This window comes from Patagioenas fasciata, chromosome 20, assembly GCF_037038585.1.
Source record: "Patagioenas fasciata isolate bPatFas1 chromosome 20, bPatFas1.hap1, whole genome shotgun sequence".
In the NCBI taxonomy this organism is placed as follows: domain Eukaryota; kingdom Metazoa; phylum Chordata; class Aves; order Columbiformes; family Columbidae; genus Patagioenas; species Patagioenas fasciata.
This window is the reverse complement of record NC_092539.1, coordinates 3,706,370-3,732,272: the sequence shown is the minus strand read 5'-3', so window position 1 is coordinate 3,732,272 and position 25,903 is coordinate 3,706,370. Positions and strand designations below refer to the sequence as shown.

The 25,903-nt window shown below is 49.3% G+C and overlaps 1 protein-coding gene and 1 long non-coding RNA gene across 2 annotated transcripts; one reads left to right on the top strand and one right to left on the bottom strand.

Annotated features, from left to right (window-relative positions):
* The first annotated feature begins 5,494 nt into the window (after window positions 1-5,494).
* Window positions 5,495-9,054, top strand: LOC136110507 (uncharacterized). Its single transcript, XR_010652620.2, has 3 exons — window positions 5,495-5,644; window positions 6,477-6,578; window positions 8,312-9,054. It is a non-coding gene; the product is annotated as an uncharacterized lncRNA (long non-coding RNA).
* A 523-nt stretch (window positions 9,055-9,577) lies between these two features.
* Window positions 9,578-22,653, bottom strand: TMEM268 (transmembrane protein 268). The gene is given in 11 exon segments (XM_065853891.2): window positions 9,578-10,772; window positions 11,547-11,732; window positions 12,632-12,712; window positions 14,336-14,446; window positions 15,736-15,885; window positions 17,097-17,204; window positions 17,728-17,837; window positions 19,591-19,769; window positions 19,771-19,787; window positions 19,789-19,894; window positions 21,653-22,653. Coding segments are annotated over 11 exon segments (1,320 nt in total). The 5' UTR covers window positions 21,745-22,653; the 3' UTR covers window positions 9,578-10,592.
* Window positions 22,654-25,903: the final 3,250 nt, after the last annotated feature.

Genomic DNA, 25,903 nt, shown 5'->3' with positions numbered 1-25,903 from the left:
GAACTGACTGCAAATCTGAAACTGGAAAGTAACCAAAGAGAAGCAGAAGAGTGGGCAGCTCGTAAAAGTAAAATAAAGGCACAATAGCAAACGTTCCCCATGCAGAAAAATAGGAAGTGTTGTGAAGAACCAGCACAGCTGCAACAAGAAGGCTTTCTGAAAATCAGAATGAGCGATACAACACCTAGAAATAAGGATATATGGGTAAATACTGTGTGGCACAAATATTCAGTGATTAAACTCAAATGCTGAGATGCAAACTGAGACATAAAAAGGAAGAGTTAAGAACCCCCCTCCCAAAAATAAAAAGGTTTTCTGCATTCATCAGAATTAAGAGAGAAAGAAAAGAAAGCACTGAGAGCCACAGGGAAAGCCACAGTAATCAATGCAGAAACAAGCTCAATTCCACCCAGCTGCCCAGCAATACAGCACTAAATAAAGGCTGTATATGTTAAAAATATACATTCAGGAGTATTGAATACTCTGGTATTCAGCAGTTAAAAGACTCTGAGGTGTTAACAACCATCCTGAAACCTCCTTGAAGATGCAGTGACATAGGGCCAGAGGAAGGGGACAGCTGAGCCGGCTGCCCAGAAAGGCGGCAAAATGAGGAGAGGGGATGGTCAGGAAGAAGCAACCTCAAAAGCCTGAAGAGTCTGTACATGAGCCATCTGAGGACACTGCAATGGCAAGAGACAGACAAATACCATTTGTCAAGAGCAAACTGGGCCACATAACAACTTTTCTGAGAGATGGGTTAGGAGGAAGTAGATATACCCAGGATATATCCAGAACTCAGAAAGATTCATTAAGGTTTGCACAGATGAAGTTTTCTGCCTCTTCTCCAATAACCACGTAGTTTGGTTTTGAGCACTGTGTTACGGTGTTTTATCTGGGTTTTTAAGGCTGCCCTACATCACAGCAGCTGCTGGAGAAGATGCACAGGAGACCTTGCAGCTCTGACTTGCACGTTCACTCATTTACACGCACCCCAAGAAGATGCGGGAGACAACAATCTTTACCCTGTGCTTTGGGGGCAAATTATTTCCAAAATACTCTTCCTTCAGAGGCTGCCAGTAATTCCTAGAAACGCCCAGCCAAGAATGACAACCGCAGGAAGGCCAGGCCAGGTGACGGCTCCCATGCCATTAAAACGATTAGCAAACATCAGGAGATGAAACACACCCCGAGGGATCTCCTGCATTGGCTCTGCTGCTGGTGTTTGCTCAGAGCACCTGGGGATGAGCCAACCCGGGGCTTCTTTCTGAGTTGCATCAATGTCTCTCCTCCGTCTCAGCAAGGACGTCACCTTGCCAAGGGCTGGGAAAGGCACAGGTAAACAATTTTGGGGGAATTTTGCTGCGAAAGGCTTGTAGTCACCTTCATCTCTCCTCAGACTTGCAAATATCAGGACAAATTATTCAGAAATATGCTTTTTGTAATGATTGCATCCAGGCTGGAGAGGAAGAGCTGGGCTGGGCCAGTGGCACAGGGCCACCAGCAGGAATGAGCTCCATGCCACAGCAAATAGGTCACCAAGGTGACAAGAGCCAGTCCCACCTGAGGAATGCTTGATTCAACAGGAATTTCCCACCATCAATACCAGGAACAAATCATTTGGAAAAACATGATGCCAACTTTGGCTCAACAAAAGGTCTTTCCCTGTCTTGCTATCCATAGTCATCAATAACTGTCATCGTGAGAGTCTCAGAAGCTCCTGCACACCAAGATCCTTGTAACCCCTCTGGAGAAAGCCTTGTTTGGACTTGCTGATGCCTTGACTCCTCCTGACGCCAGTGAGGTTTTCTGACGCAGCACATCACTCTGACCCTGGTTGGCTTTCAGCACTTGAGCAAACAGTAGCAGCACCACGTTTACAGCAGCTCATTTTGCCTCCTCGCTGCCCCGCAGCACATCGAGCTGCTCTGGAGCAGTGGTCGTGATGCTCAGCTGGTTTGCAGTGACCCAGCACCCTGGGTGCTAAATGTCACCCGCCCTTTCTTCTGAACTGGACCAGACACCTAAACCCACCTCACTCACCTTATTTTCTCCTAAGGAAGCAGGTGTGGCGATGCTGACGGTAAAATCTCCCAAACAAATTGGGAGAATAGTCAGCATGTACCTGCAGCCACATCAGTCCTTGTCACAGTTCTAGTTCATCCACACTAAAGGTATCCTCATCTCCAGCCACAGAACCCACAGGTCGCAGACACGCTCTGAAATGGGGTCACACTGATGCTGGAGATGAGGCCCCTCAACTTCACAAGTTATGTAGCCATGGACAATATCAGAGGTTTTAATGGATGATAGGTTGCCTGCAGCCCATGGATTAATTTGACAACTGATTTTTTTAGAGATGCTTGTACTCCTTGAGAAGGAATACAAAGAGGCTGAGGATTCTCATCTTCAGGAAAGCTCAGGTCAGCACTCAGATAACTGCCCCGCTTTTCCCAAGATCCCAGAGCACTGGGTGCTGCGCTTTACGGAAAACGCAGCCTCGAGTAGCCTGATATAAACTGCAAAGTGCTGAGCCACTTATGACCATAATTTGCTGCTTACAAGGGGACTGAGCTGTTCTGAAAGCCCAGCCCAGATTATGGGTTTCAAATACCAGAAAATCTGTCCCTGAGCTCTTAATCCAGTTTATGGGCTCATCACGAATGGAGCTGAGCCATTCTTGGAAGGAAAACTTGGCAAAAGCAGTCTTTCTCCACTGCATCAGTAGAAACCACATTCGAAACTCAGGCCAACAAATCTAGATTGGGAAGCTTTAAAACCTGTGACTTCCTCTCTCCATGACGGAGAAAACAGCGATATCAGGGCAGCGGCCGTAGCTAATTGCATGGGAACAGGACCAACACCAACTTCCCCTTCAGAGCTAATCCTTATTGTTCTCTGGGAGCCAGGATGAATTCTCTCTCAACTTCCCACCTCAGTAAATCATACATTATCTGTGCATGAATTTGGTTAAGATTCTGGTTAATGATGAATGAGACAAAAGAGGACTCACTTTTCAGGTTGTTTTCTAGGTTATGCAGCTGGGTGCTCCTCAGTTCCAGTCAATCTAAGTGTGCTCCTGCCAAACAGGTGTCTCCTACAGCCCTACTGAAAACATCAGGTTGTGTGGCGATCCCACCAGTGCCTACAAACAGCTTTTCCCTCTGCAGAACAAGGTACCAGGGGAGGAGCTCAATCCTCCTCTCCCAGCAGCACCACATCCACACAGTGCTATTGAGGTTATAGAGTTGTTCCCCCCCTATTTATACTTAGTGGGAAGAAAAACAGACCTGAATGGGGCTATTCTTTTTGAAAAGTCTCTTCTAACAATAGCTCTTTCAATAGCTTATTTACTACCCATCTGTGACTCCAATGTCAAGTTCCTTCAGCTGTTGATCTAAAAGACTTCCCCTTCAGAGCTAATCCTTGCTGTTCTCTGGGAGCCAGGATAATTCTCTCTCGACTTCCCACCTCAGTAAATCATACATTATCTGTGCATGAATTTGGTTAAGATTCTGGTTAATGATGCATGAGACAAAAGAGGACTCAGCTGATGTAGTCTTAGTTGTGCTGCTCAGCAAAACCAGTTGAAGTGGAAAAAGCAGCTAAGATGGATTTTTGCCATTAAAAATCAACTTGTCTGCTGTAGTGCATGAGTAGGAACAGACACGCTGATTAAAATCATGATGCATTTGTGGAGTCGCACACATCAGCAGGGAAACATGAAGTGGAAGAAGGGCCTGAGAAGCATTTGCTGCAAATAGAAACGATGAGCACCATAGGAGAGCACCTGTACAAATGCACGGGCACCTGGCTGGCAGCAGAGATGTTCTCCACACCCAGGAGGCCTTGAGCAGATCCAGATGTGCAGAGGCAGAGCACCAGACAACCTCTCCTCAAAGGCCTCTTGCCACCCGCCTTTTCTCTTTAGCTTAGCACCATCTAGAGGGACGTGCCTGCAAACCTGGGGGTTCAGCTCCACAGCGCACATTTGGCCGTGGATAACACCTGCCTGAAACCCATCAGAAACCAGACAATTGAAAGCAAAGCCTCAAAGGAGCAGTTTACTCCTCCAGCCACCTTCACTATTTGTTAAAGCACAAAGCTGTGGTACCATCATTCCCTTTGCCCTGCTGAGCTCTTCTGTGAAACAGCTGAGTCCTCCAGAGAGGGTTGGAGGCTGGGGGGGTGGGTTCTGCAGGTCTGGATGGGGGTGCTCAGAGTTTAGAGCTTTGGTTTTTATGGTTGTTTGTGGTTTTTATTGTTAGGTTTTTTTGTTTGGTTGGTTTGTTTTGTTTGGTGGTTGTTTGTTGTGGTTTATTTGCTTTTCTTGGTTTTGTTTGTTTGGTTTTGGTTTTTTTGTGGGTGGCTTTTTCTTTTTTTAATTTAAAACAGCTACAGATCTTGCATGACATACTCCTGCAGGCTCCAACGACATCTGATGATGTGATGGCGAGTCCTCCGTGGATTAGGGCAGAGATCATTCTTCACATCCATTGAAGCCTTTGCCTTCCATTAACACCGCATGGCATGCACCAGCTGAAGTTTCCCCTGCTGCCTTTAACAGTTTTCAGCCCAGTGCAGAGTTTACCCAAGTCTCCCAACATGAAACACCAGAACAAGAGCAAGGGTGGGGTGGAGCGATATTAGCTCCTCTCTATCTCACACACCGATCTTGCTCTTTCTTCTGCTGACTCGCAGTGCCGCGAGACACAATACCCACACTCCATCAACCACGTCCCTGACCAACCTTACACAATCCCCAGGCAAGGATATTGAAAGTCCAGCCTGCCTGAATCAGCAAGTGCTTGGCTCAGAAATAGGGAACACATTGCCCTGGTCAAAGGGCAAAGCAGAACCTTTCAGAATTCACCTGACTAGAGGAATATACACCAAGCACGAACAACAGCAAGGGTTTGCCAAGGATGCACAAAACCAGCACTTCTTTAGTAACCACCTGCAGCGATCCCTGAGGACAAAAATCAAGCAGTGCTCTGGGGAACGACCCTGGAGAAACTGAGGCCAGTGTTACTGCCTATATCTCATCTGCAAGGAGTGTCATCCTTATCTAAGCCCAAGTACAATAGGACATGGTATAGGAGCGTTTGAAGGTTTGGCTGGGGGAGGGAAGGATATTGATGTCCCTGCAGTAGGAAAGGAAAAGAAACATCCCTTTCTTCCCCCCATCTCCATACAAGCAAAGTACACGCTGCAGCTCTCCTCTCCAGCTCAGCTTGGAGCTCACAGCACAAGATTTACCCCCCCACCTCTCAAACCCAGCTCCTCCATCAGCACCAAGCACCATCGGCAGCTCCTCCAGCTGAGGCCAAACTGCTTTCCCATCACAGTCCGTTCAAACCTCAGCGCTCGGGGTGATTCCTCCTTCCCGGGACGTGCGGGATCCCAGCACAGTGCAGCCCTGCCCAGGGGCCGTGCTGGGCCGAGCCTAAGTCCGTGCTGGGCTGAGCCTAAGTCCATGTGTGACGCGTGTTACCCGAGCAACCTCCCCGCGGGAGGGATGGAATGAGGAAGCCGGGCTGTACAGAAATCTAAAGCACGGCAGAGCTGCCTGCGGGAGGGAGAGACCGGCTGGCCAGGAAGGAGTTTTGCTGAGCCCAGGAGAACATGGTTTGAGTAATTATCAACGGTAAGGAAACCTCTCGTTTGAGGCAAGAGAGTTTTGTGGGATTTCTGCACGGTAAATACTTTGCATATTTTCTGGCCTTGGCTTGTGGGGCGAGAAAGGCTGGTGCTGGAGTGGTTTGAAACACGGCCAGGACGCCAGAAATAGCAACTCCCTCTACCCTGTTAAATCCAATCCCCTGTTTCCTCTGCTCCTTTTGGCCATAATCCACCAAGGGTCCCCAGCAGATCCTCCTCTGCCAGTGTAAGGAACGTTTCACAAAGGACTGTTGTTTTCACAAAACTGGAGACCTGGTGCCCAAGCCCAGTGGGGGGAAGGACTGAGAGACATCAGACTATGAATCCTTAATGTAAAACAAAGCCTTTTCGAGCTGAACTAATCCCACAATGCAAACTGATTATTTAAAAAGTTGAGCTAGGGGGAAGGGTAGCCAAAAAGCCAGAAATCCATATTTAAAGTAAATCAATAAGGGAAGGCAATTGTTAGAATTAGATGAACGAGACAGGTAAACTGAGGCAGGCGTCGGGCAGACTATAAACCCTAAAGTACCAACCCATGGGGAGCAGGGGAGGGAAACTGCAGCCGGGATTTGGGGGGATATAAGCAGGGTCTTTTTGCCCTATTATGTGTGCCCACCTTTAGGTAGAACACCTGGTCTTACAAAACCATTGATAAAATATGCTTTGCTGAGAGATGTTCCCTGGGCCTATTATATTGGCAAGGAGATTGTTTCCTGCACCAGGACCCCCAGCTCTGGACTCTGGGGAGGGATTTTCAGGGTAGCCGGTGTTTCGCACCATTGCAGCAAGCAGACAGGTCTCTCCTTTCCCACCAGCCTGTTGCTATGTGGCCAGGAAGATGTGGACCCTGTGCAGGCGGGAGCACCAGGAGCCACCACCCTGCCCGGCACAGGCAGCAACCCCCAGCCACCCCCACAGTAAGTGTGGGGCTCACTGGGGATGGGGACATCGCACACCTCAGCTCCAATGACAAGGGATGGAAGGGATGGGGACATCGCACACCTCAGCTCCAATGACAGGGGATGGAGGGGCCAGGGCTTGTTGGGGCTCATGGGCTGGGGGGGCACCTGCTGCTGCTGCCCAGCCCACAGGGGAGACGCGCTGGGTCCCCATCGCTCCCTCCCTGTCATCCAGCCACCGTAGTCTCCTCAGAGCTGTAACCATAACAGGTGGAAATCGCAAAAGTTTGTTTTCTTTCCTGCTTTATCTTCCCTCGCTGGGTTTTACCTTTAAATGTCAGGGCTGTGTCCCAGCTCCTGACAGAGAGGATGAGCAAATAGCAGCCTTTAAAAGGCAGGACTGGGGGTAATCAGAGGAGTGTGTGGATATAACCCCCTGAAGCACTATTTCCCCAGAGCTACATCTCCCTGGAGCAACATATGTTATTTCAGGCACTCTGCTAAACACCAAAACGCGTCACCACGCACCCCAGGCGGCAGTAGCATTTCTGTCCTTGCTGCCAGTCTTCCCCAGCCCCTTCCTGCCCCATTTAAAACACACAGACCGCTATGACTTTGCAGATCCCTCATGCAACTGTGCCTGAGAGCAGCTGGTCCCGCTTCTGCAAAGCTTTTCCTGGCTCCTCAGCCCTGCCCCAGGGGCTGCTCCTGCACCTCCCAGCCCTGCCGCTCTGCTGTTGGAGCTCCCTGTCCAAACAAAACAATGTTTGAACAGCAGACACGAGCCGTGGAAAGATCTGCCCCACTAATACCAGTTTCACTGGTTTAGCTGAGTCACCCGCGGTTGCTGTTGTGCAAACATGCCCAGAGCTGCACTCGGGCACAAGCACATTCCCGGGCGGCTGCTACCGCGGTCAGGTTGTGCCCATGGTCTTCTACCTCTGCCAGGAGCTCAGGGCTGTCCCAGGAGAACCGCAGGATAGAGCTGAGTTATCCCCTTTCTGCTGCTCCCATGTGCTGGGTGCAAAGGAGGAAAATAAACTGCAGGCCTAGGACAGCCCTATAAAACCACCTCTTAAAAACACAGCTGGTTCTTTAATGGGGGGAGGAGGAGGGGAGAATGGTTGCCTCCCTTTGTTAATGCCTTAATTAAGTGCTCATGAAGGAAAAGTCATCTGGCCTGCAACAGGAGCCAAGACTTTGCAGAAGCACCAGATGGGAAGAGCTGGGCAGGTGCTCGGGTGTATTAGTGATGGGAATCAAACTCCTCCTTTGAGCAAAGGAATTAAGCTCCTTCTCTGCAGTTAATTGCTGGGTGTTTATTGCAATCGGAGGAGCTGCCCCAGCCGGCTCTAGCAGAGGGTCTGCACCTCCCTCATGGAGCATCCCCAGCTGTGGGCTCTGCAGCACCCCAGGGAAAGCTGGTCCAGGACAGCGTGTGAGGATCACACAGCTCAGCAGAGCACAGGTCCGGCTGGGAAATGTGGGTGATCTGGAGGCACTGGTGGCATCCAGGTCACAGCTTGGAAACCGTGGAGCTTTGTCCCCTCCTTGCAGCAAGGCGGGCTCTGCCGGGGAGTTGTAAAGCTGCCCTGACTCCCTCACTCTTACCTAATGGTGCTTATAGTTCCCATCAGGAGGTTTTCCGAGCACATTGACACTTCACACCCCAGTCTTGTCCCTTCAGCAAGAATCTTTCCCTTTGGCTAATCTGAATCCCTCTCTTTTCTCCAATGCTTGTGCATTTGCAGATGTAAAGGCAGATGTAACAGCAGCCCCCCAAGCAAGAGCCTCGCTTCCCGGGAACAACCGCCCCATCCCAGACCAGCCCTGCAAGTCCTGAGGGTAGAAGCTCTCGTGGCCCTTGCCTGAGGCCCACGAGCTTTCTTCCCACCACTTTCCCCAGGGAACCTCTTTACTGGGAATCCTGCAGCCCAGGGATTGGAAAACATCAGCAAATCCTTTCTGTGTCTGCTCTCAACACAGAAGCACAACGATAGAAAATGTCCTGATCACTCTCTCCTTACCAGAATTTTCTAGCTGGCAGAAAAAAAAAATTGCCAATGTGTATCAGAGGTTTCTGCCACTTTGGGGGAAGAGGATGAGCCATTGCATCCTAGCAGCAAATCGGAGTTTTATACCGTGAAACTAAATTGTTCTCCCAATGATATTGGCATACATTCAGGTGATTTCCACAATGGTAAAATCAGCTCCTGAGCTGGAGTAAGGAGCCTTAGAGCTCAGGTCTGTGGAAATCCCATGATGTTTTGTACAAGCTGCTGGAGCTGAGCTCACCCTGCAGCCAGCACCCGGCGTGATGCACAGAGAGCTGCAGGGACCCCGGTGGGTTCCCCCACTTCCCCTCCAGCAAACCCCACATCGTCACAAAGCAACGACAGCAGAATCGCAAACTCCGCATGTGCGGGGGGAAATCTGCCCGACCCCTTGCTGTGACAGCCCGAGCGGAACCAGAAATAAAGACTGATAAGAAGAGGCTGGTTGGGATTGCAGTGGGTTTTCTCCTGGAAGGGGTTTGCTATCATCATGGTGTTTGAACGGACTGATGCTGGGGATCGTATGTTGGCACCAGCAGGGTTTGCCTTACTGCTCATGTAGGAAGAGACGGACCTTGACTCTATTGCTTGTGGCAGAAACAACAGGAGAGAGGGCAGAGCCACCCCGGGCAGAGCTGGCACCAAGCTCCCAGGTCTCCAGGGCTCAGCCTCTTGCAGCCACCCTGAGCGATGATTTGTCCTTTGGTCCAATATCGCATGATGGGGAGATGCTCAGCGGTAGGATGGGACATGCACAACTGAGGGATGCACACAAACCAGGGACCTTGATTTTAAAACCTTTGTGGCTTCATGTGGGGCAGGTGTCCCATGCTGAGCTTTGTTCAGGTGGGAGAGGCACAAGCCCTGCCCAGGAGGCTGGGGAGCTCTGCTGGAAATGGGGAGAAAGGGAGGGTGGGCTGGGAGGTGCAGGACAGACCTGTGTATGCTCAGGCACAGCAAGGCTGGAAAACACAGACCATAGGACTCTTTATTCTGACCATTGGCAGCTATCACCACCAAACTGTGCAGTTAGGTGGTCAGGTAATCATAAGTGTATTCAGGCAGCTGAATTTAATGGGAATGCCGTCCTCTGGGGACAGAGGAGGACAGCAGCAGCTTCTGGACCATACCGCAGTTCTGCATTCACAGGCACTACCTGAGCACACAGCCTCTTGTAGGCTTAAGGCACTTTATTTCCCAGTCCCTATGGACTCCAAGCAAATGTAGAGGTGTCCTGCCCACCAATGGCTCCTCTTACACAGTGTGCAAATGTGACCAGGGAAAGAAGGCAAGGAAAAGCAAAGTACACCAGCCTGTTCCAAAATAGGGCAGAAATGAGGGTCTAAAAAGAGCTGCACTCCAGTGCATAGTGCCTTCTTTAAGGTCTCATACCATGAATCATCCAGATGCCCATCACCCTCCTCCTGGGGAGGCAGAAGAAGGGGCAGGTGCCAAGCACCATCCTGAGCTGGTTCTTGCATGGAAAGTTTGTCAAGTCATCAGCTGAGATGTTGTCCCCTGTCACAGGACAAAGCTCACTGTCACCAACAGCTACACGACATAAACGTAATCCAGAGCAAACATCTCATTTGCAACACCACTATGTATATATTTCCCCAGTCTTCCTTGTACTAAACTCCCCACGTACTTCATTTCGAAGGCGTGGGGCTGGCACCTGCAGGTATTGCCCATGGCTTCTCAAGTAGGAGCAGTGGGAAATGTCCCAGGGAGCTCCAGGGTTTCCTCAGAGTGTTTCTGCCCCCAGAGCAGCTCCTTCACACCAAGGGGGTGGGCAGGCAGGTCTCGAAGGTGAGCAGCTTTCTGGTGAGCATCTTGCATGTTTCACTAGAGCCACAGTTCCACTCGTTCACCCTGATAAGTCCAGGATGAGCGATTACAGCTCTGTCCTCCACCCCACAGTTTCCTCATGCTGTTATGTTTCATAGCTCTTATTTCGGGGTTTTCCAGCCCCCTCAGGTCACCTGCCCATGAACCAGCTGTGCTGTGTGTTGAGCGCGGTGGTCTCAATGAACTGGCAGAGACAGGGCACGCTGCTGTGCTCCAGGTGTCCCCCCACCCCGGCGCCGGGGAGCCGGCCGGTGACCAGGAGCCGCACGTAGCATCCACTGAAGATCACCAGGAGCTGCTGGGCCATCACCTGGAACGAGCACAAGAGGTGTCAGAGCATCTCCCTGTGGGAAGAGGGGATGATACATCAAATGCCATTTGCTCCCTTGTTCAAGGACTGTCCTTGTCTGGAAGAAATAGGACAGGAGCCAAGAGCATATGTAACTGTCCCAGATCCCCTTCTGGTCAGCAGTGCTGGCACATTGTCCCCATGGGGGGGTGACACGGAATGACCATGGAGCCAGGCTGTTTGGGGATCTGCCTGCCCAGCCACCGCCTCCCGGTGCTTTATCTTGCCCACAGAGAACCAGAGAGCTTCAATCTGCAGGGACATCACCTGCACCAAATTCACTTAATAACAGTGAGCAGAAAACTAAAATAAATCAAAATCATCCCTTTTGAAGTTTCTTGCTGAGTGGGAATGAGGACACATTTGTTGCTCAGCGTGGCGTAAGTCTTTGAAGGCGTGCTCCATGGAGGAAGCAAAGGCTGGGGACATCCACGCCGCATCCCCAGCACAGACAGAGGCACTGGGTCCCTGCACAGACCGTGGGGAGAGGTTGTCTTCTAAATGGGGACCCCTGGCCACCAGCAAGAAAAAGCACAATCCATGAATTCCTCAAGGATTAAGCACTAGCTGCTCAGCAAGCATTAACTGCTCAGCAGTGCCAGGGCTGGAGAAGATATTTGTGGACCTCCAGACTTCCAGGTGCTTCTACTGGTGAAAAAGGACATGTTCCTCATGGCTGGTGCCTGCTGGGATGAGTTCTGGAGTCAAGGCGCCTGGAGGGATATTTCTCATTACCTCTGGTGGGCCATCAGGAACCAGGCGGAGCAGCTCATTGCACGTCACAGGCTTTTTATTTGGGTTCCTTCCCTTGGATAGAAGAGGGGACTCTTCACACGGAGCCTCCTCCTCCGTCCCCGGGTCGGGGTGAACCACCGCCTCCATAACCACGCAGAGCTGGTCCAGGCTGCGCCGCAAGCCCGACTGGAAGAGAAACAGATTTTGGGGGTGTCCAAAGGCAGGCAGCAGTGCCAGTTTGGGGACAGCCTTTAAAGGGCACGACTGTCTCCTGCACATGTTTTACTTCTGGGAGTTATTGTCCTGAGAGTAAAAAACAGCATTGGCCAAGGGCCGTGCCCAGCACTTGGAGCTGAGCATCTTCATCCTGGCTGCCATCAGCTGCCTCTTGTGCCGGTGACTGTTCCCAGCACGATGGTCACAGCCTGGCACAGAGAATCTAGTCTTTAAAAACCTATATGAGTTATATCAGCCAATATGTGAATTGGTGTATTACTGTCCATCCCCCAATCTGCATCTGTTAATTGATCCAAGGAGAGGAGCAGCCCAGAGAGTTTTGGGGGGTTGTACACCTTCACCTCTCATGCCACAGCCATGGTCAGCAAGGGCAATTGCATACAGGACAGAGCAGTGTTTGTGTATTTACACACCCCCATAGAGGAAAACATTCTCTGAAGGCCAAGAGGGCAAAACTTTTATACAGTTAACCCAGTACAGTGTTTACTTATTCCTCAGGCTAACCCATTTATTTCAGGAGGACAGGTCAAGGTGTCGGCTATTTCGAGTTGTGACACATGCTTTCAAAATTTGCCCTTGATTCTTGATGGCTTTCCTTTATTAAAGTTGTACAGTTAATTATCCAGACACACAGGTACCGCAGGGTCTAAACAAACTCCTGCTGAACTGGACACCGACACATGCAGCTTATCCACCTCCCAGTCTGTCCAGTTCACACCAGGGGATGCCCAGGAGGACACTCAAACACTCTGTTCTCCTTGTCCACCTCCATCCCACCAAAACTGGGGCCCAGGGGTGGGCCTGGACGTGTCCCTAGGGGATCTTGGGCTGAACCCACCCTCATTTACCTCTCGTGTCCTCTGCAGGTCTGTGATATGGGCTGACAAGGACTGCAGGCAGCGCTCCGGGCTGAAGCGCACGAACCACAGCTGGGACAGGCAGGGTTAAGGAAGGGGTTTTGCCATGTTTCCCCCTCCCCAGCCCTCTGCCTCCATGCAGATCATGGTACAGACCTCGCAGGAAGCAGAGCAAAAGCAGGTGATGCCCATGGGATGCCCAGGACAGAGTCAGGAACCAAATCATACATTGCAGGGCTGATTTTAAGCCAAGAGTGTCTGGGATAAGGAAGACCTCAAACTAATGGGGAAGAGGGGTGGCAGGGAGGGGGACATTCCCCCAGAGGGCAGCAAGTCCTCGCAAACCTGCAGCCTGGGGGGGGTGACAGCTGGGATAACCCAGAGCCATTGCCCATCACTCATCTCAGTGCCTTACATCTAAATAAACTGGTGGGTGTCCTGATCTAGCTCCCCTAATCCCCTTCCTCTTTTTCCTTTGTTTCTAGTGATTCATTCAATTAATTTTTTACAAAATTTACTGTGCTTGGTGCTTGTCTGCAGGACAGAGGCAGCATTTGCACCCCCCACCCCAAACACAGCCACAGCTCGAGCTGCCATTGGTAAGGGGATCAGGAGCAGCATAAAAGCTGGAGGGTTAACAGGGATCTGACCTTGGAGCAGAGAAAACGTAAATCACAGAATCACAGAATGTCAGGGATTGGAAGGGACCTCGAAAGATCAGACCGTCCAATACTCCTGCTGGAGCAGGAACACCTCCTTGGGTTATCTTCTGCCCTCAGGCACTTCTGGGACACGTAGGTAAAGGTGAAGGCTCATTGGATTACTTCTCACTTACTGAGGTATAAAACTACGCTAGTTTGAAAAAAAAAGTGTAATTCAGGTTCTTAAGTATTTCCTCCTCATTCTGCCTGACTTCAGCCCTGCCCACCTGCAACATTCCCTGCCCCTTTCTGACCCCATGTCTCAGCCTTGGTTCCCTCTCCATTTCTCTTTCCTACCTCCCTGTACATACAGGATGGGGTGAGGTCCACCAGCAAACCTGGGAGCCCACCTCTCTCACTGTCTTTTAACACTTTCATGCTCTCTTAAAACTCTCTTCTTTGCCTAGTCCAGAAAAGGAACCTCTAAACAGCACCCAATGAGCCTCCCCTCTACCTGATTTCTTCAAGCTGCATTTTTAGAAGGCCAGGAATGTCAGAAGCGCTTGGCTACTGAAAATTCCCATGAAACCAAGTTCTGCGATGTGCCTGCAGGAGGGAGGTGAGGCACTTGGATGCTGTTGGCTTAGTTTGTCTCTGCAAGGCAGAACATGAGCTCCCAGGGACAAGGACTCTCTTTTTCTCCATATTGTGGATTTTTTTTTTCACCATAGGCACATTTCTGTCACTGTGCTCATAATAAGAATCATCACTGTCATGTAGGTATAATACACTTCCAGGGATAATTGCCTGCCCAAAGGACTAATCCTCCTTCAATCCTTTAGACTCATTATTTCCCATTGCCTTTGGGCATATCTCAATTCCCAGTTATAGGAGAAGAAAAAATACCCAAATCCCTCATACCATTCAATAGCAGAAAAAACAAATGCCAGAAAGCACACCCACAGGAAATCCTTGTGAATCATAACATCAACAAATACCTCCACATCGTTAGATACCCAGAAGGGGTATAAATGATTCCCTACAGAAAGGATACTTGTAGGATGTTGCGTGGCCCATCCCAGGCGTCTGTAATCCCCAGTATTAAACTGTGTTTGATCAAGATTTCATTGACAGCTGCCAGCCTCGCATCTGTATTCATATTTATCTGTTGGAGAATGCAGGAAAAATTACCACACTCTACAAGAAAAGTTGGGCCAGCCTACAGGTACGAACTGCAGCTGGATAGTCCCAAACACTCCATGCCTCAAAGGAAAATGGTGACAAGAGCAGTGTGCAGTCAGGGCAGGATTGTCACCAGCCAGCAGCATCGGCCTGGCCACCACTAGCCAATGTCTGTATAGACAGAAATCTCCCCAAGGATTATTTCTCTTGCAGATAAAATGTCTGAAGTAGAATCGATGCCCAGTATCATGTTCTCTCTCTTGTCCCCCAACAGTCCCTGAGTTAAGGACTCCTCTCCTGAGCTTCTGTGTCCCCACACATTTGCCAGCTTTCCCCTTGGAAGAATCACTGCACAGCTGTCATTAAGGCTTGCCCCAAAATCCATTCAAATCAGCGCAAAGACCCCTCTGGATTTTGAATCAAGCCTTTCTAATACTACTCTTCAGATCAGTCCTTCGAAATTTCCATACTCCTGTGATTCCTACAACCAAAAGATAACAACAACCACACGGTGGATGCTGCAGGCTGGGTGCTTCTCATGCTAACAAATTTTCTCCATATTTCCTTCTACTGCCCAGTCTGTCTTGGTTTTATAATTTGATTACAACTTCTATGTGTTAGGAGATGCCTGTTTGTCCTGGACCTCTTGCAAGGTCCAGAGCACTGCAGCGACACAAGCGAGCGATGTTATTAACGGCTGCACAGAGCCGAGACAGCAAGGACTGTTGTGGAAACAGGGCAGGAGCCGGCTCTGCCGATGAGTCCCTGGGGCTCCCCCACCAGCCGTGGGAGCACAAACCACAATCGCCATGGTGGCTTTATCTCCAGCGACAGCAGGCACTCAGAGCCAGCCTGCCGGGCTCCAACACCTACGGCTTAGGCATTACAACACCTTACTTGGCTGTACAACAGCCCTTGCCTGAATCTGATCTCTGAGCCTGCTCATAGAATCACAGGATGGTTTGTGTTGAAGGGACCTTCCCAGCTCCCCAGTGCCACCCCTGCCATGACAGGGACATCTTCACCAGCTCAGGTTGCTCAGAGCCCCGTCCAGCCTGGCCTGGGATGTCTCCAGGGATGGTTCATCCACCACCTCTCTGGCCAACCTGGGCCAGGCTCTCACCACCCTCAGGGCCAACAATTTCTTCCTCATGTCTAACATCCCTCCCTGTACCATTGTGTTCTTTGTACACACCCAGGAGATGACCTGGGTCCCAGCACTTTGGTGGGATGGAGTTCTGCTCCCTACATGCACCAGCAGCCCCCTCTTACCTTCCTCTGCCGACGGTTGAGAACCAGTATCACAATGACAGTGACCAGTACGGCAGCCAGGGTCACCAGCACACTGGCCTCCCAGTAGCGTCCAAAGGAACACAGCTGGACCGTGGAGTAAATGTTTGTCCAGAGAGACACGTAGAAAACCTATAAAAACCCAGAGGTACTGACAATACTCATAGAACTATAAAAGAGAGAGAGGTCAAAGGAAGAAGAAAACTCCTGGTCCCTTCTCTCAGGGTAGTACCTTGCCATAAAATTAAGTCATAGGAGATTTTAAGAGGGTGAGAAAGGACAAGAGTTCTTTCCAGTAATAAACAGGGGAAAGAAAGGACTAGAAGGACTGAGTGGGACCTAGTTTATTATAAAAAAATTCTGGTCGACAGTGAATTATTAATGATGATTCATACTGGGAAGGGTGTCAACCGAGTTCTTCCATTTAGATAAGAAATGCATTCACTGATGTGTATTGATAATAATTCTAACAGTCCCCGTACTTAGAAAGCTCCTATGTCAAAGCATAAGTTGGTACAGAGACTCAATTATACTAACACTCAACTGGTGAATACTGACACTGGGCTCAAGGACTGTGTTAAGGACTGACAAACTTGGCCTTTGCATAAAGAGAGGCAAAACTGAATTAATTTGGCCTTTACTTCAGATAGCACGTATCTGAGCAGGAGATCGCCTGGAAACAAATATGATGTGTACAGCACAGCGTGTCACAGCATCATCTCACAATAATATAACTCATTTGCATTAAACAGGCACCAAAACCCTTGAAACACTGAGCACCAATTCCTACAATATTAGCGAAAGGAGAAGATATGTATAATGGCTATTTGAAAAAATAAACGCAACTAAATTAAGGAGTCAGATTTTATCACACCCTTGGCACACTGCAAAGTATGAGCCACACAGTAGTTGCTAATGGTTGGGGTCTCTGGAGGAGCCTCTGTCACCAGAAGAGAAGCAAAACTAGACAATCAATCACCTCAGTAGCCAAAGCTAATTGGTCCATTGATCTAAATTAGCATCAGGACCAAAATATCTACAGATTTTTTAAATCAAGTTTAAAAAAAAAGCCTGATGTGGGTACTACTGCCTCAGCATCTGCTGGTTATTCAGCCATGGACGGCCTGCTTTGGTGGGACTGCCAAGCAAGGGGGTGGAGAAGGTGCCTTGCCCTCCATCTACAGAAATTCTGTGAACTGAAGTTTCCAAAGGATGTGTGAAAACCAGCATCTCCTCCTCACCCAAACCTCTCTGCCTGGCCATAACAGCCCCACGTGTAGGTCCTGATGCATCTCAGCGAGTGCATATCTATGGCAAACCTGCGAGACACCTGCTGTCCTTACCACAGCAATGGCTATCTGGAACGCCCTGGAGTTGTAGAACATGTACCGTCTCACTTCAGGCTTCAGTACAGCATCCTGGATTAACCTTCTGCACTGATCCGCTGCCACCTGCTCGGGGAGAAACCAGAAAACGAGGGTCACCCTCCAGTTTGGGGGTCCTACCCCATCAGAACCAGCTCGGGCCAGGCTGGTGCTGCAGCAAAATGCTGTGTCCCAGAGCACCCTCCTGCAGAGAGCACCTCCAACCTCAGCCATACAGCTGTCACAGACCAAAAACTTGTGTGCTTGCCCCATCTGCAGGGAGTCAGATCTCCCTGGAAAGTGCAGGAAAAGTCACAAGAAAAAACACCACCTTTTTACGACAAAGGATAAGACAGATTGTCCCAAGCATGCTCCCTCCCAGAGTGACTTTTGAGCAATTCACTGTGGAACAGGCTTCTTCATGAAGGTTTAAGCCAAGCATGTTACAGGTGACTTGCAGTCCATAGACTAAAGTTGACCTGAAACAAGCCACTCAAGCCAAATAAAAAGGAAAGCTGTCCATCACGTGGGTGCAACTGCAAAAGATGCTAATCCAGCCAGCATCCACTCCTACAGGGCTCCCAGGGGAGATTACACATGAGGAGCCTACCTGAACCCCAAGGGACTTCAGTTTCTCCGCACAAAGCTCCATGTCGAAGGCGGTGGCCGAGCAGTTGTTGTCCATGCGGAGCACCAGGAGCACCTGGCCATCGAGGGGTTCTGCAAGAGCCCAAAGGAGTCATGAGCACGGCTCTGGCACGGGCTTTTCTCCCAGCAGCGAAGGAGCACGTGGTAAAGGGAAGGCTGAGGAACACAAACCACTCCAACATGTTTTAAATGGACCCAGAATCCCGCCTTGGACGCTTCTAAGAACATCACAAAGAGCTTTGGGAGCAGCACAGTAGCTGATATCTCCCGTAAGGAATCAACATATGAAAAGGGAGGAAACCCCAGACAGGTTCCAAGACTGAGCAGAGATAACCTGATGCTCTGATCTTCAGCAGGATAATGTCCTGCTTCTCTGATCTCTAACTGAAAGGACAATTGACTCAGGCTGCTCCATGTCCCTAACACTATCTGCCTCATTGCCTACTTACCCCACCCACCACAAGAAAAAGCTTGAGCAATCAAACCAAGGAGATTTCCAATAATCCCATTGTCTGGGATGCAGCAGTGCTGCCCTGGAGCATGAGCTCCATAGATGCTCCAGCATCCAGGTTCCCAGTCTCGCAGTGCCCCTGGGCTTTGCTCCAGGCTCCCAGCTTCCCAGTTTCAGCTAGGAGTAGGATCAGAGATGTAATCCAAGACCCGAGGTGCAACCAGGAGCCCAGAAAGTGTGAGGACAGCCTGTCCCGGATTTGAGGAGCCGGCCGCTGGGAGCTGAGGCAGAGCAGCCTTGGATCGGCACAGGAGAGCTGTGATCTCCAGGCGTCCCATCTGCCGTTCACCTGGGGTTTACAAAAGCTGTGCCGCATCAAGAGGAAGAGCTCATGTCTAAGGAAGTGGCGTGTTCATATGAGATCCTGTTTCACTGAAACGTTTCACCATTTTTCCTTCCCCTTTGCAGATCTGGGGTCAGGCAGGTGTCCCCTGGGGCTGCTCCTGCTGCCACTGCGGGTGCTCACCCAGCTGCTGTGCTGGCTGAAATACAGCACACACTCACCATCCCCTTCTCTCCCACTTACATCCCCCATCCTCATCATCCCTGCACTGCCCAGCAGCACGAGATGCCAAGTTAAAGGAGGGAGTTATATTACAAAACAGTACGACTGCATCGAGTCAAAAAGGGATGAGTAGATGCATCTGAAACCTCCAGGATAACAAGATCCTGTTTGCTTGCTGAGGTTTATCTCCTCCTGACACAGAGCAGTGGAGGCAGTGAGTATAAAGCAAGAATAAAACCCAATGGCCTCAGCGCTGGGCTCAGCTCTCCTGTTCTCCGTGGCTTGGGTCAAGTTGCTTGGCACCAAGTTGAGAAAGTGCAGTGCCAACCTCAGGCACCTGGGATTTACAGAGGGGCTCAGCTCCCTGAGCTCTGCTGGAGTGACAAGAGCTGCAAAAACCGAGTGAGAACAGTCACCCATGGCACTGCCTTGGGTCTCTGCACAGCACCCGGGGCGGTTTTAGAAGCTGTGCTGCAGCGATGGAGGAAATTGATACCGGGGACAGGAGGCACTTAAAAAAACCCCACAGGTCAAGTTTCCCAAATATTCCTTGACTTTTGAAGGCCAAAAGAGGACTTTTGGGGTCCTGATTTTTAGTGGGTGGATGCCTATTCACTCCTACATTTCAGGCTTTCCAAAAGAAGTGTGCCCATCCACTCCCCGAAACGCAGAAACATCCAGAATGTCTAGTTACTTTTGGAAATGAGGTGCCGTTAATAAGCTACTTTGAAAAATTTGTCTTCTGTTATTTGAAGGGCACTGTACTCGGTGCTGCCTTTCTCCTTATCGTCATCAAGTTGCTCACTTACCTTGCACCCACTGCAGGGATCCTTCCATTAAATCACTCTTGTAGGGGACAGAAGAAAGTGACCCATTTTTCTCAATTCCATCAGCTTGGGTTTTATGGGCCATGCCGAAGGTTCCTCTCCTCTGTTGTATTGTCAGAAATGCAGCACTTTGTGTATCTGCCTTATCTTTCAGTGCTAAGATTGAGCCCAAGGCAGTCGGCTTGCTCTTCTCACTGGGGACCAGATTGTGAAATCCTTATTCACACTCCCACTGACAGCTTCCTCGAGATCCTGCTTTCCATGAGCAAGCAGGCATTTTCTAGCCCTGAAAGGAGGAAAAGAAAATTCCACATCTTAGAGAGACAGAGAGGGTAACAGCAGCGATCACTTGGGAGTTCTCTGCTCTTTGGACCCCACTCCCTGTGGGTGTTACCACCAGGTGGGTGTTAGCGAGACACAAGTGCAGTACATACAGGCTCACCTTTTGCTGCAATTACTTTTTAATTAAAAGGTGAAAGAGTTATCCTTAAATAGTCCTTGCAAGCAATTATTCAAGGAACTGGCGGGATTTCTCTTTGCAAAGCCAATGGGCATTTTGGTGCCACTTCGAGCGGGCGCTCTCAGAAGAAAGTGGAGCTGGAGTGAACGCCCCTCCCTGGAAGCAACACGGTGGGTGATTCCCCAGCACACGGAGGAAGCAAAAACACATCCACGGAAGGCAGGGGCAAGCAGGACCCCTCACCCTGGAGGGTTCTGCTCTCCTTTCCCCTCTCCTCTCTGCCACAGGCACCGTGCCCACAGGCTTGCCAGGCAAATGCCGCTGCTGTAGGTCTGTAACCTACTGCCAGGATGTGTGGGCGGCAATTAAAGCAAATGCTGGGAAGACTCTGGAGTTTGCTTTCCAATTATCTTCCACTCATGTGGTTCAGCTGCGTCCACACTGACTCTCTAAAACTATAATTTACTTTTTAAACCTCGGCTTGGTCTTATTTTTGCACCAGGAGCCTGTTGATGTCTCCTGGTGTAAGGGTCCCTCACGGAACTCATCCATTCCCCTTCCAAAGAGGATTGCTTTATTTTTGGCTGATGGTTGTTGCTGCAATGACCCCCTTGCACAAAGCCGGGATAAGTCACCAGTTGAAGGAGCGTCAGAAAGAAAACTGAGGCAAGAGAAACAGCACGAAAGGTTCTTCTGATTGCAGACAAAAATCTTTAGAGGGCTGAAAGCTCACGTTTAAAGGAATCAGGCCATGGTACACGTTGCACAAGAGGCGTGCAGCGTGTGTGTGTACACGGGATGGGCACAGCACCTGCGTGTCACCGGCACAGGTTGAGTGCCACTCTCCAGTGCGATCTCCTTGCAGGTCACGGGCAGGCTCGTGTTGCAGAGCACGGCTCCCAGCACCCAAAAGTGGACTCAAACACTGAATCTTCTCACTCCTTTCCCCTTCTACCTTCAATCCCTTCAGGTTAGCATCTCGCAGAGGGGAAAGCAAAAGGCAAGACAGACCCACACAGAACAGAAGCAAAGCAGAGATTGAAAAAAAACACAAGAAGCAGAAGGAAAACCTAATTAAAACCTACCACCCTGTCATTGATTCCTCTCTAATGCAAGGTGACAGCAGCAGGGTTCTCTGGCTTAGATGTGGAGAACTTTGAGACCCCAGAGGTGACAGCAGAGGGTGCAGCAGGGCCAGGGCAGCTCAGCCTTGCCCAGCCGGGACAAGCTTGTTGCCAAAAGCAGCTTTGCTTTTACCTCTTCACGCAGCATAGATTTTGTTTGGCTCCATTGCCTTTTACTGCAGAACAACTCCCTGTGTTTAGAGACTGTTCCCCCAAACCTCGCTCTGCCACCCCCTGTGCATCTTCTCATCTCCCGCACTCCCCAGGCTCTGCGTTCCTCTAAATCTCATCTTATTCTTTATGCAATGCCAACATCTTTCTGGTGAGTTTGTCTCCTTTAGGCTATGGACTTTCTTTTTAGGACACCTCCAAGCCCTAGCTAAACAGCAGAGAAACATGCAGAAAGTCTTTCTGCATCATTTCCAGAGCAATCAGCAAGAGCTTACCTGGTCCAGCTCACCTCCTGCTCCTGGGGACCTGGCTCAGCTCCCTCCTCCTCCTCTCACGGTCCTTTATCTGCCACCGTCCCACTCCGCAGAGCCCAGGCGCCATGCTGTCCCACCGCCGAGCAGGGAGGTCCCCGGTCCCACAGCCCCAACACACATGAAGAAGGTCACGTTCTTCCCCGTGTCTCCCGGGAGCACGGACTAAGCAGGCGCAGCTCACCCAAGGCAGGAAGCCTTCGCCCCCGCGCTGCCTCTCGTTACCCCGAGCTGCAAGCACCAACTTGCAAAATTTCCCTTGTGCATGTGACTTTTCCCCCAGGCTGGTTTCAGAACCCTGGTTTAACCCTCTAGAGTTCCTCAAAAACGCATCCCCACCGCAGGCACAGCCTTGGGAGGAGATCGCACGCAGGAGTTAGGCTCAGCTTTTGCAGGTCCAGAGCTGGACCCTAAGGCAGATGAGCAGAAGAGCAGCACAGACAGAAGGCTGTCCTCCTCCTCCTCCATCAGACAGACAGGACTCACCAGCAAAAATCCCAAAGCTGTGTCAGATTAGTTGTCGTGAATATAGCAGTCAAAGCCAAGCATCGATGACAGGGCTGGAGAAATAAGAAGCAGCAAAGACCTCAAGGCTGAGGACAGATCACTGTATATTTAGCAAAATATCATGTTAAAGCACAGAGAAACAGATAACGTGCAGGGTGGGAATTGCAGCTGTCCTCAAAACAGGAGGCTGTGCTGATACGGAGGGCGGGTTTGAGTTTCCTCTCCAGCTGCTGGACTCAGCAGAAAAGCAGGAGACTCGGACACAAGGTCAGATGGACCCTCAGAACAGCTTCACGTGCTGGAGAAATCATTCGCTTTCACGCAAAGAGACAAACTTGGGAGACACCACAGGAGAGAAGACTCATTAGCCTGGGAATTGTGGTTTCATGGCTCAGCAAAAGCCATGAAGATCCATGGAGGCCTAGAACAGAGTGAATCGAGTATCATAGTGACTGTTAGTCTTAGTGAATAGTTTCAAAAAGTGAGAAGAAAAAGCTTCATTGCAGTGCCTGTGTACAGTTCCCGGAGAAATTGCCGTTCTTCTCTTGGAAGGATGAATTTCTGCCACCCCGCTTGGTCCAGGCATTGCTGAGCAATGTGCTCATCACATACCTGGTCACGTGGGGAACAGAACTGACTCCAAAACCACTTAACCACACGGGATCCGGTTACACTGGAAACCGGCAATTCACGTGGTAACGTCGTTCAGGTACTGAGAAATATCAGATAAATCTTCTTGCTGTTGTCACTAGCTCAAGGCCCAGCTCTAATCCCCGCCCAAGATAGGGCTATGCAAAGCTTTAGGTTGTTTTGCAAATGCTCCTCATCAAAAGCGTTGGCTTCGTTTCCACCTCTTTTCACCCACACAAGGATCCTGATGGAGGGAGAATTATGATGACCAAAGTGATTTGAAAGAGCACTGTCAGCTCACTGAAGAAAAATGCCAGAGGCAAAACTCTGCAGAGGCAATAAACTTGAAAGCAATACCTGTAATTACCTGTAGCACGCACACCATACAGCTCTTGCTTAGCCAGATGTGCATGTATGGGTTGGCAATTATCTAAGGAATCAAGGAAGAAGTTCCACAGCATCTTAAACCAACAAAAACGGAAGTCAGGGTTCTCTAGTTGTTTCTCCAAGATGCTTTTCCACCCAACCACCTCCTTGAACTTGCAGGTCTGGCCCAAAGGAGATGCTGGATCTGCAGGTTGGGTCATGAGGAGTCCAAGTCTCTCAGCCCAGCTTCAGAAGTGTTCACCAAAGCGCATGCTCAGGAACCTTTGGCAGGTGTTAGTTTTCTGATTATCTTACCCGGTGCACAATTTTAACGGTTTTGTTTGGCAGGTGAGACCCTACCAGGTATCTTCTCAATCCAAGCAGGTATCCGTAGCCACAGTCCCACAGAATAGCCTATAAAATATTAAATGATTAATATATTCCAATAAACAACACATTTTAGGTTCTGGCTTGACAATAAACTGCTATTGTATTTGCACATATGCATTTATATCCAGGTTTCTGAAATGCAAAGATAGGTCTGTAACATTCCATCTCACCTATTAACGGACCCACCAGGGAAAACTGTAATTAACAGCAAATACAAAGTCAGTCAAGAAACTAGAAAGACTTGTGGGGAGAGATGAAGGTTCACAAGAAATAGGGAACTGTTTGTAAAACAGAAAGAGGAAACTGGCGGGATCCCAGCAGACTGGAGGTGACACCCTCTGAATCTGGCCCTGTTTGAAAAGGAAGGTCTGCCCAAAATTGCAATGGGAATGAACTGAGAGTGAATGAAAAATCAGCCTTGTCTCCTCCAGGAAGCACCCCGTCAGCTGTATCTTTGACTGGCAGGGGATCTGCGGATTCATTTTTATACAAATTCAGAGTTAAGGCAGCTTGAGGTTTGTCTTGAGCTTTATTCACTGGTATCTATGAAGAACCAAGTCCTGACTTAACATAAACGCACAGCAAAGCTATTTGCAAAGTCTGCCTCTCTCACTTCACTTTTCGCCTATTTTCTGCTCCCCAGTCTTACCTCTCTGATAATTAAATTATGAGGACCCACTGCAGCTTTCTCAGGAAGGGACATTTCCACCCCAGCACGGTGACACCAGCTGCCAGGGCCTGTGGTTTTTAGGGGACAAAACCCACCTGCACAACCCCCGGACATGGGGACAGCAGGACTCCAGCCTGGTAAAAAGCAGTTAAATACGAAATATTTCCCATTTCAAGTGAACTCAATTACTTCTCCCAGCCTCAGTGAATCAGGTGAAAAAAGAAACATCTGTCCTCTTTGAAACAATCTAATTTATTTCAAGACTTCTCCATCCAGACTAAATAATCTCTTACCTCCCCCCATCATCACTCTGAGCCACATTTCCCAGTCTCATCCAGGCCTTTTGATGGTCTATTCAAAATACAATTTATTTTCATCTCTTTCAAAGCTCAGCATCCAAACAGGACACAGAGACTTCACCACATTCATGAGCATAACAACTCTCTCCCTTTCTTACCTCCGTCTTACACTGGACACTTGTATCAATACTACATTTCAAAACCAAAGCATTTGCCAAGTCTGGGGAGTTCACCCTCATTTTCACAGTTTCTGCAGTGCTGGTTATTGGTTGCTCGGGGTTTGTGTATTTTGTTTCACCTTTCTCAGTTCAGCTTCTCCGTTCTCTTTGGGGAGTTTCATGCTATTGGTTTCAGATCGTTTCTCCCATTTATCAGGACATTTTGAATTGTAATTTATTCCTCTGTACAGTTTGTATCTCTTCCCAGCTTGCTGCCCTGGACATATATTATAAATGTACTCCCTATTCCATCATGCTGCATTAATGAATATATTACAGCCAACCTGCTTCCAGGAACAAAAAAAAAATGCATTTAAGTGCTTTCCCAGACTGACAGTAACCACCGATGCCTCCTGTCCTCTGGGGTAACCTCATCCTCTATCACATTCGCAACATCATTTCTTAGATCGCTCTTCATTAATTCAAACCCCCCTGATTTAAATACCAAGACATATACCTATTAGCCTGCTTTCTCCTATTCTGACTCTGAAGACACTATTTCTTCTCTATACTTATTACATTATTTGATACACCTTTTCTGCAAGGTTTGAGAGGCTGATAACACGCCACTGTTATTCCTGCTGTATTTGCAAGGTCTGTGTGCGATTGCAGCTTCTCGTGTTTGCGGCTCCGCACTTTGCAGCAGCCAACAGGCAGATCTCATTTTCTTTTGAGGAAACTGCATTTCAGTGGATAACTGCTCCATCTTTCCCCTTTTTTCCAGTGAGCCTTAATGGGGAGAACAAAGTTGCCGAAAGCCCTGTCTTGCCCTTCCCCTCCTCCCGCACACAAAGTCTTTTTTCACAGACTCTGGGTTGGGTTTTATTGTTGTCAAACAGCTCAGCAAAGCTGACAGCCATTCAATATAAAAAACTTCATTTCACAATATCCCTAAATTATATATTTCAAATGAAAAATGACACTTGCTTAAGTCATAAAGCGTGGTTCTCGGGGTTTTTTTTCCCCTCCTACTGCTGCCTTTTTCCCATGAAGACAAAGTATTATTCTTATTACTATGGTAATGCAAAAACCTCTTTCTTGCATCTTCAATTAGAAAAAGGAAAAGCTTGCTATGTGCCTTGGATAATGATTTGGCTATTGATCCAGCAGATGCTTTATTAGATTATTTTGAGACAGCCGAACTTAATT